At 34.8% G+C, this 15,480-nt stretch overlaps 2 protein-coding genes and 1 pseudogene across 2 annotated transcripts; 2 read left to right on the forward strand and 1 right to left on the reverse strand.

Annotated features, from left to right (window-relative positions):
- Positions 1 to 5,385: 5,385 nt before the first annotated feature.
- On the reverse strand, positions 5,386 to 6,987 carry LOC132252776 (blue copper protein 1a-like). Its single transcript, XM_059733979.1, has 2 exons — positions 6,943 to 6,987; positions 5,386 to 5,739 (listed from the first exon to the last, which is right to left on the reverse strand). Exons 1-2 carry the CDS (start codon positions 6,985 to 6,987, stop codon positions 5,386 to 5,388), a joined length of 399 nt encoding a protein of 132 aa, XP_059589962.1.
- Positions 6,988 to 10,659: 3,672 nt separating this feature from the next.
- On the forward strand, positions 10,660 to 11,264 carry LOC104878366 (blue copper protein 1a-like; annotated as a pseudogene).
- Positions 11,265 to 14,734: 3,470 nt separating this feature from the next.
- LOC104878367 (blue copper protein 1a-like) lies at positions 14,735 to 15,400 on the forward strand. Its single transcript, XM_010648615.2, has 2 exons — positions 14,735 to 14,897; positions 14,991 to 15,400. Exons 1-2 carry the CDS (start codon positions 14,735 to 14,737, stop codon positions 15,398 to 15,400), a joined length of 573 nt encoding a protein of 190 aa, XP_010646917.2.
- Positions 15,401 to 15,480: the final 80 nt, after the last annotated feature.

Consider the following 15,480-nt stretch of genomic DNA (forward strand, 5'->3'; position numbering starts at 1 on the left):
CCTTCTAGAGTTTAAAAAAGCTTCATGTGCCCTAATATGATATATATATATATATATATATATATTTTGCATCCTTACCCAGTTTTCTTTTTTGTGAAGCAACCATATAACTTTGACAAAGACTTTGATTCAATGGCATGAAGAAAAGATATGTGCTCCTATGTTCATGGAAAATGACTCACTTGTGCCTCTCTCTCTCCTAAAGTTAATAAAGTAGATCTAATATGATTATAATGGATTACGTTGATTCACATAAGAATGACATATTGGCATAATGATAAATAATAATAAAAAAAGAAATAAAGTTAAAAATCTATAATTATGAAAAAGAAGCAACAAATTGTGAGAATCATGTTACACCTAAAATTTAAGTACACATTTTGCTTTAGATTAGATAGATATGTGGGTCCTTAAATGATCTTCCAGGTTAAATGAAATATCACTTTCAAAAAATAAAAATAAAAATAAAAATAAATAAAAGAAAAAAAAACTAAAGAAAAAACCACAATTTTTATGCTTATTATTAAATTTCTTAGTTAATATAACATATTGGTTGGGGAATTTTTAAGTAAATATATGACAAGATTGGCTGAAATATTAGATTGACCTTTTAGTAGGAAAATTGACAAAATTGATTGAATAGCAAGTGGAAAAAAATTTCCCTAACCAATATGTTATATTAACTAAGAAATATGACATAGACATGGACATGGCATTCTATTAGCTCAAAATGGCATGTACATAATTATTGCCACCAAAAGGTGGTTGCCCTCTACTTTGGATATAGAGGACATGTGGAAAGCAAATTTTGTGCTTGGAGTTAAGATCATAAGGGATCACTTAAGAAGACTTCTTGGTTTGTTTCAAGAGACTTATATTAAGAAAATTCTAGACCAGTTTTGGATGCAAAATTGCAAACCTATTGACACACCTATCGAGAAAAGTTAAACCTCGAGTCTTGATCAGTGCCCTAAGAATGATGAGGAAAGGAAATAACTGGCAAGAGTTCTTTATGCGAGTGCAATTGGAAGCTTGATATATGCTATGTTGTGTACTTGACTTGACATATGTTTTGTAGTTGGATTGGTTAGTCATTACCAAGAGTAACCTAGGCCCTGTTCAATGGCGAGCAACTAAGAAGATTTTTTGTTACCTTAAAGGGACTAGAGATTTTGTCATCTGCTATCAAGATGGGGACTTGGAGATTAAGAAGATACTGTAATGCAGATTGGACTAGTGATACAGATGAGCGCAAATCTACTATAAGATATGCTTTCTTACTCAATGACACTACTATTACTTGGCGTAGTAAGAAACAATCCTACATTGCTTTATCTACCATGGAGTCATAATATGTCACTTGTTTAGTGACCGTATAGGAGGCTGTTTGGTTGGGGAGATTATTCCAAAACCTAAAAGTCATGGATTTAACCAAAGAGCCTATCACTATTTTTAGGGATAACATAACTGCTCTAGCATATAGTTAGGATATGTGAAGCTTGGTTGAAGCTTCAAGTATAGTGGATACTTCACTCGATTAGGAGTTTGAGGAGAGTGAACGTAGGCAAGGGGTGCCGAACCACTATAAAACTTGAGTTTTCTTTCTCTAACTTTATCTCTCTATATTTGTGCTTGTTTTGTTTGAATTTATTGTAATTGAAAAAGAATTTTTAAAACCTAATTTACCCCCCTTTTGGGTGTTTTCCTTATTAAGATTAGCCTTTATTTTCTCAATATGTATTTAATTTTTGGACTCCTACCTAAGTTGATAGATAAAAGTCAAATATGAAGTTATTCCACAAATTCATATAGCATGAACAAAGCCAAATGTGAGACCTTAGGTAGGTGCTTGATAAACGATTGTGCTAAGAAACTCAAGTTAGGCACATAGGGAGACGACTAGGCTAAGATTCCTATGACATTAGAGAGTGACACTCCCACTTTTATGGGAGCTCCATCTTGACATACATATCATAATACTATATGTGCTATCTACAACTATAAGAGAGAGTTGTTAGATGGATCCCTGCTCTAACATTATGTGAACTCTTATAGACTAGTTACTATAAAGTTTACTCTATACCCTTGAACCTAGGACTATGTCATGCAGCAAGGGTAAAATGTCACTACTTTAACATGTAATCCAAGGGTCATGAATGATACGGTCGAATGGAATATGTTAGGAAAATAGTCAAACCTAAATGAATTAACATAAGTGGTTGGGGAAGATTGCTAATAACACACCACTATTTGTAGCTCATATATCAACTTTTTGTTCGATAAAATTATGAGTACAAATATGTATATGAGTTGAGGTTAAACATTTCTAATTGAGATATGACTCATTGAGGGGTTTTTTTTAAAGGTGCTTGAACTGGTATGATTAACAAGTCTGGGCTATAAATGAGATATTTTATTCCGAATGATGTGTTACGCTAGTGAGATGGACACTTATTATAAACACTCCTACTTTATAGCTTCTCATCATGCAACACATTTCTTTTTCTATATGAAAAAAGTGACTTGATGCAAGATTAAGAGAAAAAAAAGACAGATTTTGGCCAATGTTTATGAGTGGGAGATGTTAGAATTAGAATTTTAGTTTATTTTTTAAAAAATTCATTGTCAACATATGGGTTAAATAAAAGGAGGATGAAAAAGTAGATACGATTCCATGAAACTCAAATTTTGTTTTTGAATTAAATTAGTTAAAAAAAAATAGAATGAAGATTATTATCCATTTAGTTTGTAATCCTTATCTTTCACTAATAGGGCTACTTATAAATAGTAGGCTCAATGGTGAGTCCAACAATCCTTTCTCCAAAGGTTTGAGCTTCTTCATCTCTCTTTTATTTTCTCCTAATCAAGTTTTTTTTTTTTTTGGTGTCCATTTACACTTAGAATTTGGAGACTGGAATAATAAAAAAACTCTAGTAGTTTCTTTGAAGAAGGAAGTTACCAACATTAGAGATTATAATTCAAGTTACAAATTAAGATCTTCCATGTATAGATATTTATTTGGACTATAGTTTTATTCTTTTCTTAAGCTATCTTTATCCCCACATTCAAGGCCCTATTTCCCTAGTGCTACAAGGTCTTTTCTTTTTAGGTCATGTGCATAGTTGTCTTTGATGAGCATAGGTTTTGAATTTAGGGATAGTGTTTCGATTTTTCTTTGGAGTGATGTCATAATTTTAGGTCTAGGATTATTCATTTAAGAGGAGAGTTTATTTAGGATCGTTTATCATTTAATTGATTCTCTAATTATTGTTTTTCTAAAAGGTTTGAGTGGTGTCAAAATTGTTAATTTTCATTTAAAAGTGTGTTTTTCTATTTCTATCCCTTCAATCACTTGAATTCTTTATCAAAATTTAGTAACAAAGTAAAGAAGGAATTTGATATAATGCCAAACACATAAGGTTGAATGTTGTATCCTTGTCTATGAAATCTTCTTAAGTTTAACTTTTGTATGAAGTTACTATTCAAGTAAATTATGAAATCATGCCTGTTGATTTTGTATTTTGAAAAATCATGTTTGGTTTAGTTCAAAAATTAAAATTTCTTAAAGTGAAAATGTTACGTTGATCGTGTAGTAAATTGCATTTTTAAACTAAGAGTCAAAGTCGTCATTTGTAATAGTACGAATTACCCTTAAGTGGAATAGACCACTGCATGGAATAGGATAATATCTTATGTCTGAAAGGTGGTTTTCGACAATTAAGGATCATAACTCCACATTAAATACTATAATTGAAAAAAAGATGAAAAAAAAACCTATGTTATGCCTCATAAGTAATATTGTTGTTGTGCTTGAATGATCAATGAATTGTTATGTTATAAAAAAATTGGTCAAACTACAATTCAATCGAATGAGTTAGTATAATGTAATGGATCCGACATGATTTAAACAGAGGACTTGAGCTAGTTAAATGAATCATTTTAGTTAAATAGCAAGTTGGGCACTCAGGCAATAGTTTTAGTTATTTGATTTTATAATTATCATATCCCTTTCACTCTTGAAATGGTCTGACTTCAGGTTCACAATTAATCTAATTGTTTGGATAATTTAGTGAAGTGGTTACATGATTGAGATCAATTGTTTATGAATTGCCCACAATTTATATGATTACCATAATTTCTTGAGTATTAGTGAGATGAAAGCTTGCAATTTGAGTATAGGTCATTCATGTATGTGTTATAATATGTTTCTTAGTGGTGCATAGTGTTTTTGGACACTTTTTTAAGAACCCAAAGCATAGCTCAAGCATTTGGATCACTAGAGCAGCTGCTTGAAAATTGAAGAGTGTTTATTTGTGAATTTTCTAGTTGTTTTCAAATATAATTTCATATTCTTTCATGCATCTTTTTTCAATTTTTCTATCAGATGTCCTTCCATCAAATTTATTGGAGAGTTTTTCCTTTTTCATTTTTTGTCTTAGGTGGTGTTTGTTTTTTGGTTGAATAGAAAAAGTCAAAATATTTATTTTTTTCTATTTAGCTAAAAGTAATATGTTAATATTAACCGGTATATATTAACATGTTCATTTTGGCTTATACTGAACCTATTAAAAACAAATTCACTTTACTTATACGGGTTGATATTAACATGTTCACTTTCTACAGCTTGGGTTTTTGCCATGTTCTACAAATACACATTCTATCCCTCTTCTCATCATATCTAGTTCTAAAGAGCAGCTGCCAAATTTATCCACTGTGTCTTCATTAGGCTCTTATCGATACAACCCAGATGATTCTGGATATTATAGGGTCTTATGGGGACCCCTCATGCTTTGGGAGTCTTTTGTTCCTTATCCAATCATAAGCTTCGTGCTAGATGCTAGCCAGTTTTGACTTCTAGCATGACCTATCAATGCTTGCAATTGGCTTCCATTGACGATAGCTCCTAGTCCAAGCCTGTGAGCCACACGCAAGGACAGTTGGTTGACCTTGTTTTGATTGTTGAGGAGGTAGAGGTACAAGATATCAAAGGGCTTATTGCACGTGGACCCGAATTAGGGTGTTAGGTGACCTAGTGAGAAGATATGAATGAATTAATAGATTGATAAATTCATGCCAATTTTTTTTTTCCTCTTAAGTAAAAGAAAAAGAATATATAGACAATTAAATAAAGATAATAAAAAATAATATATAGAAGAAAAAGAAAATGTCTTACTCTCACTCAAATTAAATTCATCTCGTACGTATTGATCTTCAATTATTTCTTCCATCTCTCACAACTTCAACCTATCATTTTCTTTACGTATGAAATATAATTTAAACAAAAACCATTAGACCAAATGAAATTAGCCAGATGATCGAAGGCAATCCTCTAAGAACAGATTAAACAAGAAGGAAAGCAACAGCAGCCGTGGTTGCCATCAGAAGCTAATGCCCAGACACCGAGATCCCATAAGCAGGACTGGGTGCTGGTGCTGTGGTGGTGGAGGGGGAGGGGGCCGGTGCAGGAGACGCCCACTCTTCCAGCACAGTGATGGCAAGCTTCTGTCTGTAGTTGGCACAATGGTCGTTTACACCGCAAATATACCACTTCCTTCCAGGGGTGGCCAGTGTAATCACATCATTTCCAGTGGTAAGAGCTTCATTTGGTGGTGGTATAGTGCAGTTCGTGAAGACGGTACCATTCACTTTGAAGACATTGTGCCGGCCCGCCGTGTATTTGAAGACTGAATGTATGAGAATTGATAACAGGACTTTTAGTAGCTTGAACAATTGCGAAGACTGCAAGGGCAATATTCAACTGTTTAGACGCCATTGCAGCTGATTAAAGTTGAGGAGTACTGTAATTCTTGTATCAGCTAATTCAGTGGTTTCTTGGATTGTTGATGTTCATCCTAGGCACTAAAGGGTCTATTTATAGTTAATGTTTAGATCAGAATATTGTTGAAAGGGTCTAAAACATGAAGAACGGGCTGGGTCTGCAGGCCACAAAGCGTTGCCGCGGAAAAAAGCTTTGGTTAGTACGCAATTATTCCATGAGTAATTAATATTATTGTATGACAATTGTAAACCCATAATTCTCTTGGTCGTTTTCTTCGGTCCAGACATACACACTCGAGCATTGAATGGTCAATGTTTAGCTTTAAAAGTACAAATTGAAGTTCCCTGGAAAAGTGAATCTTGGGGCCGGCTTTGTGGCTAGGTAGACATGCACAACGACAAAGTGCTGTTGTGCCAAGCCCAACTCAATTTTCATCACCTTAGCCTAAGTTGATGCATGGGTTTTGGTATTGGGCTTGTGGTAACCCTAAGGTCCAACCTATCAGGGTTGAGGAGCGTTTTTTTGTTCTTAGCTCAGTTTTTTGTGCCCACTATCATGGGCTACAGCTGGCCCTGTCTTTGGCCTAATATATCAGTTCGAGTAAAAGTAGATTACAGGGCAATAGTACAGAAGAGTTTCCACCAGTCCTCTTTCTAGGGTTTTAATCTTCATCATTCTCTTGCAATCTCCGTCTTATTCTTTCTTCATGCTTAAGGAAGGACTATAGTGATGAGATTTGTTCCTATTTCTTTCTAGTTGTGGCCTAATGTATGATTTTTTTTAATATTTATATTATTTATATTTAATGATCATGTAAATGATATAAAAAAAAGACTTACTAAGAAAATTATAATGATGGTTGGTAATCAATTAAATGAAATTTAAAATAAAATAATTATAATTAATTTTTATATTAAAATATTCTTTTAATATTAAAATTATAATCTATTTAATATAGTAATGTTTGTCTAAATACAACAAAAGTGCAAAGTTGGCCCAACGGCTGCCAAGGGTTCAATTTGAACTTTTTAACTTGGATTTGAGTTGGCCAAGTAAGACGGTAAGAGGAGCATGAAAATATATTTGATAGAAATATTGGGAAATTTTTTAAAATATCGTTGATATATCAGCCGATGATAATCAATGATCAATTTCATATTTACCCTTCCCTTTCGTCCATGTGCATACTTGATGGTTAAAGTGCCCATGACTCCATTCCTACCTTTTTAAAACACCTCAATTCCTTGCTTAGTTGCCCCACCTATAGAAAAGTTTGTAATAAAATCGTTGGTTAGTCTTTCCTTATCATATTTCGTATCTGTGGAGTCTGATACCTAATATTGCAGCAAATCCCATTGAAACTTTAATCCTTGCTTAGATCATGATGGTCAATACTATATATTAAGCTAGGCTACAAAGTTACAATTCCATATTTGGCATTTCATCACATAATGAAACTTTATTGTTCCATGTGAATTTGATTCATAAAATTTTCCATTTAAAAAAAGTTCAAGATCACTTTAGTCAATCATAAAGCCGTAGAAGTTCATTATCAACCATGGAAACTCAAGTGGAGTCATTGATTAAAAGTTTCACATTGCTTGCTTCTTGCTAAATGTTCTAAGACTCCCAATATAATCAGCCTAGGTTAAGGTCATGTAAATTGAGTTTGGATTGGGACTTTTGTTGTTCCACTTTCTAGTTTTGTAAGAATGGCCTAGGGTCCAAGCCGGCCAGAATAACTTCTTCAAGGGACTTCCATTTGTGGTACTTTTGAAGTTAAACGTAATCATTATTTAATTTATACCTAAAACACACTAGTGATTGCTCAGAGAAATTATCATTCGATATTTGTGTATATATGTGTAGGCCAAAGGAAACCGCCAAAACATGCATGTTTTTATAATTGTCATACAACATTAGGCATGGCTTAATTGCGTACCAACCAAAGTTTTCTCCGGCAACACCCATGGCCGGCGATTCGGCCTGTTCCTTTTTTTTTTTTTTTTTAAGGCTTTCAATGAGATTCTACAGGTCAAAACATTTCGCTATAAATAGACTTTTAATTTAGACCCCAAGATGAAAATCACCGGTTCAAGTAACCATTGAAGCTAATCATTAGAAGAAACTTGGTGACTACTCGACTTCAATAAGCTCCAATGACTTCTAAGCAGTTTGTTGGCGCCATAGCAATCTTGGCATTTGTTCTTCCAGCTGTGGCCATGGAAATAGAGTTTACTGTTGGAGATGATGACCAAGAATGGACCATCAATTTCAACTATGAAGCCTAGGCCAAGGACAAAGTATTTCATGTTGGAGATGAGTTAGGTAATGTAGCTCAAGCCTTAAGCTAAGCTAGGATTTCATGTTCCTTTTATCACTTCCTTCGATTCAAGCTGCTAAAAGTATTACGGTCGATTCTCATACATGCAGCCTTCAAATACACGATGGGACGACACAATGTCTTCAAAGTGAATGGTACGACCTTCACGATTTTCTCAAAACCTATATTTTTTTCTTCAAATAATTTTCAACAATAAATAAAAATCATAAGGCATGAATGCATCAACACTCTCCCAATAATTTATAAATGCAAGTCACATGCAAATGCTTCAATACTCTCCAACACAAATTTGTAAAAACAAATTCCTTCTTCATATATTTCCAATTACTTGACATTTTTATCAAATTGAGCATAAAATTATTTAAGAATATCCAAAAGATAATTACACCAATTTCAACTCATATTTCATCCATTCAACTTACATGCTCAAGTAATATATGATATCAATAACTAGAAATAAATAAAAAAAGTAGAATGAGAGAAAGAGAGACAATGACACCAGATTTTAGGTGGAGAATCTCTTAAGAAATAAAAATCCACAGGTATACAAGTGATAACAAATATTCATTATGAAGAATAAAAATTGAATAGTACAAAGTTTTATATAACTCAGGCCTACCAATCATTTTCGAACCACTTAATTAATACCTTTCTATTTTAACTTCACACCTTCTTTCAAAGCATACTTGAAGTCCACACCAAACTCAATATTAATATCTTCTTGAATTCACACAAGAAGAAATGAGTTTTTGAAAGTATTAAGTAGTAGATTTGAATGTCCTATTTATATATTCTCGATGAATAACAAGTATGAAGCCAAATTTCAAATCCTGAATTCTAATTTCATATCAGCCTAAACTTTTGAATTTTCATAGTCTATCGTAGATTTGAACTTGATTAGCCAAAGGACATCTTTAAATCCACAAATTTGGTGGAAAATATATATGTTCTTCTTACTGTTCTCAAGCTATGATTTATTTATTTTTTAAAAATATTATTAAAATATGACCTTTTGCAAAATATTAAGACTTTTTCAATAAAAATTATCACTTGAAACCCATCTCTTAAAAAAATGAATTTACTATAAATGGGTAACCCTTGATCTTGTATTTTTGTTCTACATAAAAAACATAAAAAATAATTTTTTTTTATACAAAACTCATAACATGGATTTCATCAGGCATAAAATTACTATAGTTTTAGAAATGTTTTTTTTTTCTAATTTTTTTATCAGAGAATGATATTTTAAAAAATAAAAACCACAACACTTGTGCAGAATGATCTTTCAAGTTAAATGATTTACTATGAAGCAAGCAAAGCAATGCACGACCAGAATTCTAAGTGCCTGCCTGTGTCTTGTCTATCACTTTTTTCATTGAAACATATGCTAATAAATTTGCATGTAGACATTATAAATATACTGGTGTTTGACTCTTGTTCTTAATTTCTGATGTAGGTAGAGATGCCGAGGAGGCATACATTCAAAGGACTCCACTGGTCTCAAATATGTATTGAAACTGCATTATCAAAATCCGATTTCTTTTTTTTTTAAAAGAACAATAAAAACTAAAGGATGAAAGAGAAAGAGAAAGAAATCATTTTAAACAAAAGTTTAAAAAGAAAAGCTAAAATGCACATTAGTTTGGTGAAAAAGGTTGTTTATAACCCCAAAAAGATTGAAAAATTGGTGATGAAATCATTGGACTTTCTTGCCTTGTCGTATTTGTATCGAAGGAATGTGACACCCGATGTTTCAAGGCATTACATTGAAACTTTAATCCTTGGTTAGATCATGATGTCCAATACTATATACTAAGCTAGGGTACAAAGTTACAATGTCATATTTAGCATTTCATCACATAATAAAACTTCAAAATATTGTTCCACATGAATTTGATTCATAAAATTTTCCATTTAAAAAAAGTTGTAGACGCTCATTATCAACCATGGAAACTCAAGTGGAGTCGTTGATTAAAAGTTTGATATTGCTAGCTTGCTAAATGCTCTAAGAGACTCCCAATATAATCAGCCTAGGTTAAGGTCACGTAAATTGAGTTTGAATTAGGACTTTTGTTGTTTCACTTTCTAGTTATGTAAGTATGGCCTAGTGTCCAAGCCGGCCAGAATAACTTCTTCAAGAGACTTCCATTTGTACTGTTTTCAAAGTTAATCACTATTTAATTTATACCTAAAACACACTAGTGATTGCTCAAAGAAATTATGATTCAATATTTGTGTATATATGTTTAGGCCAAAGGAAACCATCAAAAGAAATATGTTTTTAAAAATTTTCATACAACATTAGGCATGGCATAAATGCATACCAACCAAAGGTTTCTCCGGCAACACCCTCTAGCCGGCTGACCCAGCCTATTCATGTTGTTTTGAAGGTTTTCAATGAAATTCTGCAGGTCAAAACATTTAGCTATAAATAGATCCTTAATTTAGACCCCAAGATGAAAATCACCTGTTTAAGTAACCATTGAAGCTGAACATTAGAAGAAACTTGGTGACTACTCAACTTCAATAAGCTCCAATGGCTTCTAAGCGGTTTGTTGGCGCCATGGCAATCTTGGCATTTGTTTTTTCTTGTTGTGGCCATGGCAACTGAATTTAGTATTGGAGATGACCAAGGATGGACCATTAATTTCAACTATGAAGCTTGGGCCAAGGAGAAAGTATTTCATGTTGGAGATAAACTAGGTAATGTAGCTCAAGCCTTAAGCTATGATTTCATGTTCCTTTTATAACTTCCTTTTATTCCAGCTGCTAAAAGTATTATGGTCAATTCTCATACATGCAGTCTTCAAATACACGGCAGGACGACATAATGTCTTCAAAGTGAATGGTACGGCCTTCACGAACTGCACTATACCACCAGCAAATGAAGCTATTACCACTGGAAATGATGTAATTACACTGTCCACCCTTGGGAGGAAGTGGTACATATGTGGTGTAAACGACCATTGCGCTAACTATGGACAGAAGCTTGTCATCACTGTATTGGAAGAGTCGGCGTCTCCTGCACCGGCCCCCTCCAACCCCACAACACCAGCACCCAACTCTGCTCATGGGATCTCTGGGTCCAGGTATCAACTTCTGATGGCAGCCATGGTTGCTCTTGCCTTCCTAGCTGTTTGATGATCTGTTTTTACTCCAGGAGTACCTTTGATCATCTAGTTTTCAAGAATTTTCTTCTGGCTTATGGTTTTTTTATTCAATTATTTTTTATATGATTGAAAGAAAATGGTATCTTCGAAATATGAAAGCTGGAAAAGAGAAATGAGGATGAATACCTGTTGTGACAGTCTGACAATTTTTTTTTTTTTTTTAAGTTATTGATGTTTTTATACCTTGCTGTTTTATAATTATTTAATCAATATAATATAAAGTTAATGTAACAGTATGAAGAAATAATGTGAGCCTATAGAAGCCTTTAGATTATTGAAGAATGATGAGTTATACTTTCTAAGACCACTCAAAGAATGGGAGGATATTTTTAATTTGCTTTCCACTTATAAAGATTTATGCTTTGTTTGGATTATGAAAATAATTAGGAAATAATTTTATTTTATTTTTTAAACAAAAGGAAGAAATCTTACATTCTCTTATTAGGTTTAATGTAAGAAAATTAGAAGGAAAATCAAATTCAGTAAAATTTATTTGGTTTCAAATCCTTCACTATCAGATGAACTTCCTCCCCTAGTTTGGTGTGATAACAAAAGTGCACCTGCCCTAGCTGCCAATCCGATCTTCCATGCCCTCTCAAAACACATTGATATAGATCTTCATTTTATTCTTGATAAAGTCCTTCATAAAACCCTTAGTAAGTATATTCCCTCATCTGGTCAGGTCGCCGATATCTTCACCAAGCATCTTCCAAGCTTACAGTTCTCCACCTTTTATAGCAAACTCTCCATTGTCCCATGCCCTATAACTGAACAACATAACATTACTAGGAGTAGTAATTGAACCTCAACACTTGCAACAACAAGAACAAACTACCAGAAGCAGCAACCGCACCTCAAGACCTGCAACAATATGAACAGACTATTGTTAATGATTAGTTAGACTGTTATCAAGAACTGCTAAAGCAACAACTACAGTTAGAAGGATTTGTGTATATCTATATATATATATATATATATATATATATATGTAGTAGGCTTCAGAACAAAGTAATCTATAATAAATATCTCTATGATTGTTTTTTTGCTAAAACAAAAAAATCATTCCCTGGTAACTCGTAGCCTACTATGAATAGTGGCAATGATTGTCGAGGGTGGCCCTAGAGGTGGAAGGAGGAGTCTCTCTTTGTTATCTTATTCTTCTTCTTGCAAATTCCCTTCTTATCCATGAACTCCTTTAACTTCTCACTTTTTACAAACTCTTTTATATGTCGTTTTGGACTACAAAACATCAATGAATATTTTTTTAAAATTATTTTAAAAATTATTTTTTAGAATTGTTTTGAAAACATTTCCCCAATAGAGCCTTAGCCACCACCCCTCTGTGAGGCTACTACCACCTCAAGTGCTAGGAACCAAGGAAAAGTTAGCAATCAAGTGGAAGCTCTCTCAGTTTATGAGACTCTTCATTGATTGGAAATGATTTGGCAACATCCATATCTTAGTTAATGCACTATGAAGTTGTTGATCTATGGTTTTAATATGCATATGCTTTGGCTTGTTAGATTTAGGGTCTTACAATGTTTTTGCATACACCCTATCGCCCAGGGAAGGGAATGGAGATATCTAGGTAACCCAAACAAAAAGTTTGATTATATCGATTGTTGAATAGCTTTGTTACTTTGTATCACATACCTCATTAATGCATCATCAGGTAATGATAGTGAGATCCTTGACTTAGGGATAAGGTTGCATGCACTGTGTATTATGTGTGAAGTTAATTGCTTTTAAAGCCTATCTTATCATAACCTTGGGACGGAACAGAAACTCCATAAGCTTCGATTTCAAACAACCCGATCCCATTTTGATACATGCTTTTTAGTATGCCATGTGTCACTTGATTTGAACGACCCACATGTATATAGCTATGCTTCTACTAAAGATGGTATAGTTGCTAATACATCAGGCTGACATACAAACGTGATAGGAAAATCCTTAAAAGCTTTTGCATTACATGCCTCCTTAAATTTCTTTTAAATTTTTTAGGACGTTGAAACTAATTAAAGTAGTATTTGTTGGGACACCTCCCCCTGATAACACGTGGCACACATCTCCTGATGACGCGTGGCACACATTCTCATCCGGATCAACCTCATCTGGATTTCCCCAAGAGTACACGTGACGCGCCTCTCCTATCCGGACTCCCTCAAGGAAAGGCACACGACACTCACAAACATAGCATCCGGACGACTGCCACAGCGCATCCGGAAGAACCAACATACACTATCCGGGTATGTTCGTCCGGATCATTGACTAAAGTAAGCAAGTCTTACACGTTATCACAACAGTCTGCCATGGCCCACGTTCCGCCACCTGCAAGGTGAAAGGACAAGAATGAAGTGACAACAAGTCACTTCCTACGATCACTTCCCACGATTTCTGACAATCACAGCAACTACCACGATCTCTGTCAGCCGCCTATAGGGTGATGATGACCCTGCCACTGCCTAGTGTTATCATGATAAAACAAAATATCTCCTTACCATTAAAGGGAGAAACAAAGCCTCTGATACTATATATATGAACCTTCACACAAAGAGGAAGGTAAGCTTGCTATACCTGGTAAAAGGCCAACTGATTTATCTCTATCTCTCTAACCATGGCTGACAAAACCATCGGAGGGTGCGTCCGGACACCCTGTCCGGATGCCTTTTGCAGGTATTACGATTGAATCAAGAATCTGTATTGGTTTAGATCGTGCGTCCACCCATTTGGCAACTACGTGGATCATCAGGGACGTGAGGCCTCAACAATATTGCTTCCAATTTTGCATTTGATGTGCCGTTACATAATTAATTTCCATTCTAATTTTCTGTAACATGCGTGATCTAACCATGACATGTTTTTAAGAATAAAATGCATATCTGAGTCATGGATCATAAAGTGGTAGAGATTGCTTCATGAACAACTTAGATTAATTAAAAGGTCGTGCAAATTGGGTTTGGATTGGCATTTTTGTGGTCCCACTTTTTCTATTTGCCTTTTCCAGCCTAGTCTCCAAGCCGGCAAGAGTCACCCTCTTAAGGGAGTTCCATTTGTACTTCCAAAGTTAACAATTAGCCATTCTTTAATAATTTATGCCAAAATCATGACTCAAGTTCAAAAAAATTATCGTTCTTTATTTGATAGTATGTTTGGACAAAGGAAATCGCTTAAAGAAGAAAATTCTTTGTTTTGTAACTATTGTCCAACATTAGCCATGGCATAACTTCGTTCTAACCAGAGTTTGACCTGGCAACTCGCTGTGGTCTCCGAACCCAGCCTGTTTCTCATGGTTGTTGAGGCTTTCGATGAAACTCCGAGCTAAAAAAGTTGCTATAAATAGACCCTTTAGACCCTTAAATGGACATCAGTGCAAGTCGGAGAAACACATTGAAGCTGGTATAAAGAAACTTTACCACTAATCAACTTCAATCAGCTCTAATGGCTTCTAAACATTTAGCTGCCCTTGCAATCTTCGCAATTGTTCTTCCTGCTGTGGCCATGGCAACTGAGTTTACTGTTGGAGATGATCAAGGTTGGACCATTAATTTCGACTATGTAGCCTGGGCCAAGGACAAAGTCTTTCATGTTGGTGATAAACTAGGTAATGTAGCTCAAACTATCACTTTCTTTTCCCTTTATGGCTTCTTTTAATTCAAGCTGCTAAAGATATTGTCGTCAATTCTCATACATGCAGTCTTCAAATACACGGCGGGAAGGCATAATATCTTCAAAGTTAACGATACTGCCTTCACAAACTGCACTATACCACCAGCAAATGAGGCTCTTACCACTGGAAATGATGTGATTACACTGGCCACCCCTGGAAGGAAGTGGTATATTTGTGGTGTGAACGACCATTGTGCCAACTATGGACAGAAGCTTGCCATCATAGTGCTGGAAGCGTGGGTGTCTCCTGCATCAGCCCCCTCCACCCTCGCAGCATCAGCTCCCTCCACCCCCGCAGCGCCAGCCCCCTCCACCCCCGCAGCACCAGCCCCCTCCACCCCCACAGCACCAGCACCCAGTTCTGCTTATGGGATCTCGGTGTCTGGGTATCAGCTGCTGATGGCAGCCATGGTTGCTGTTGCTTTCCTACTCGTTTGATCTGCTTTTTCTCCGGGAGTACCTTTGATCATCTATTTTTCAAGAGATTTCTTTGTTTCATTGTTCTTTAATTCAATTAT

The sequence above is a fragment of the Vitis vinifera genome, chromosome 17 (assembly GCF_030704535.1).
Source record: "Vitis vinifera cultivar Pinot Noir 40024 chromosome 17, ASM3070453v1".
NCBI lineage: Eukaryota > Viridiplantae > Streptophyta > Magnoliopsida > Vitales > Vitaceae > Vitis > Vitis vinifera.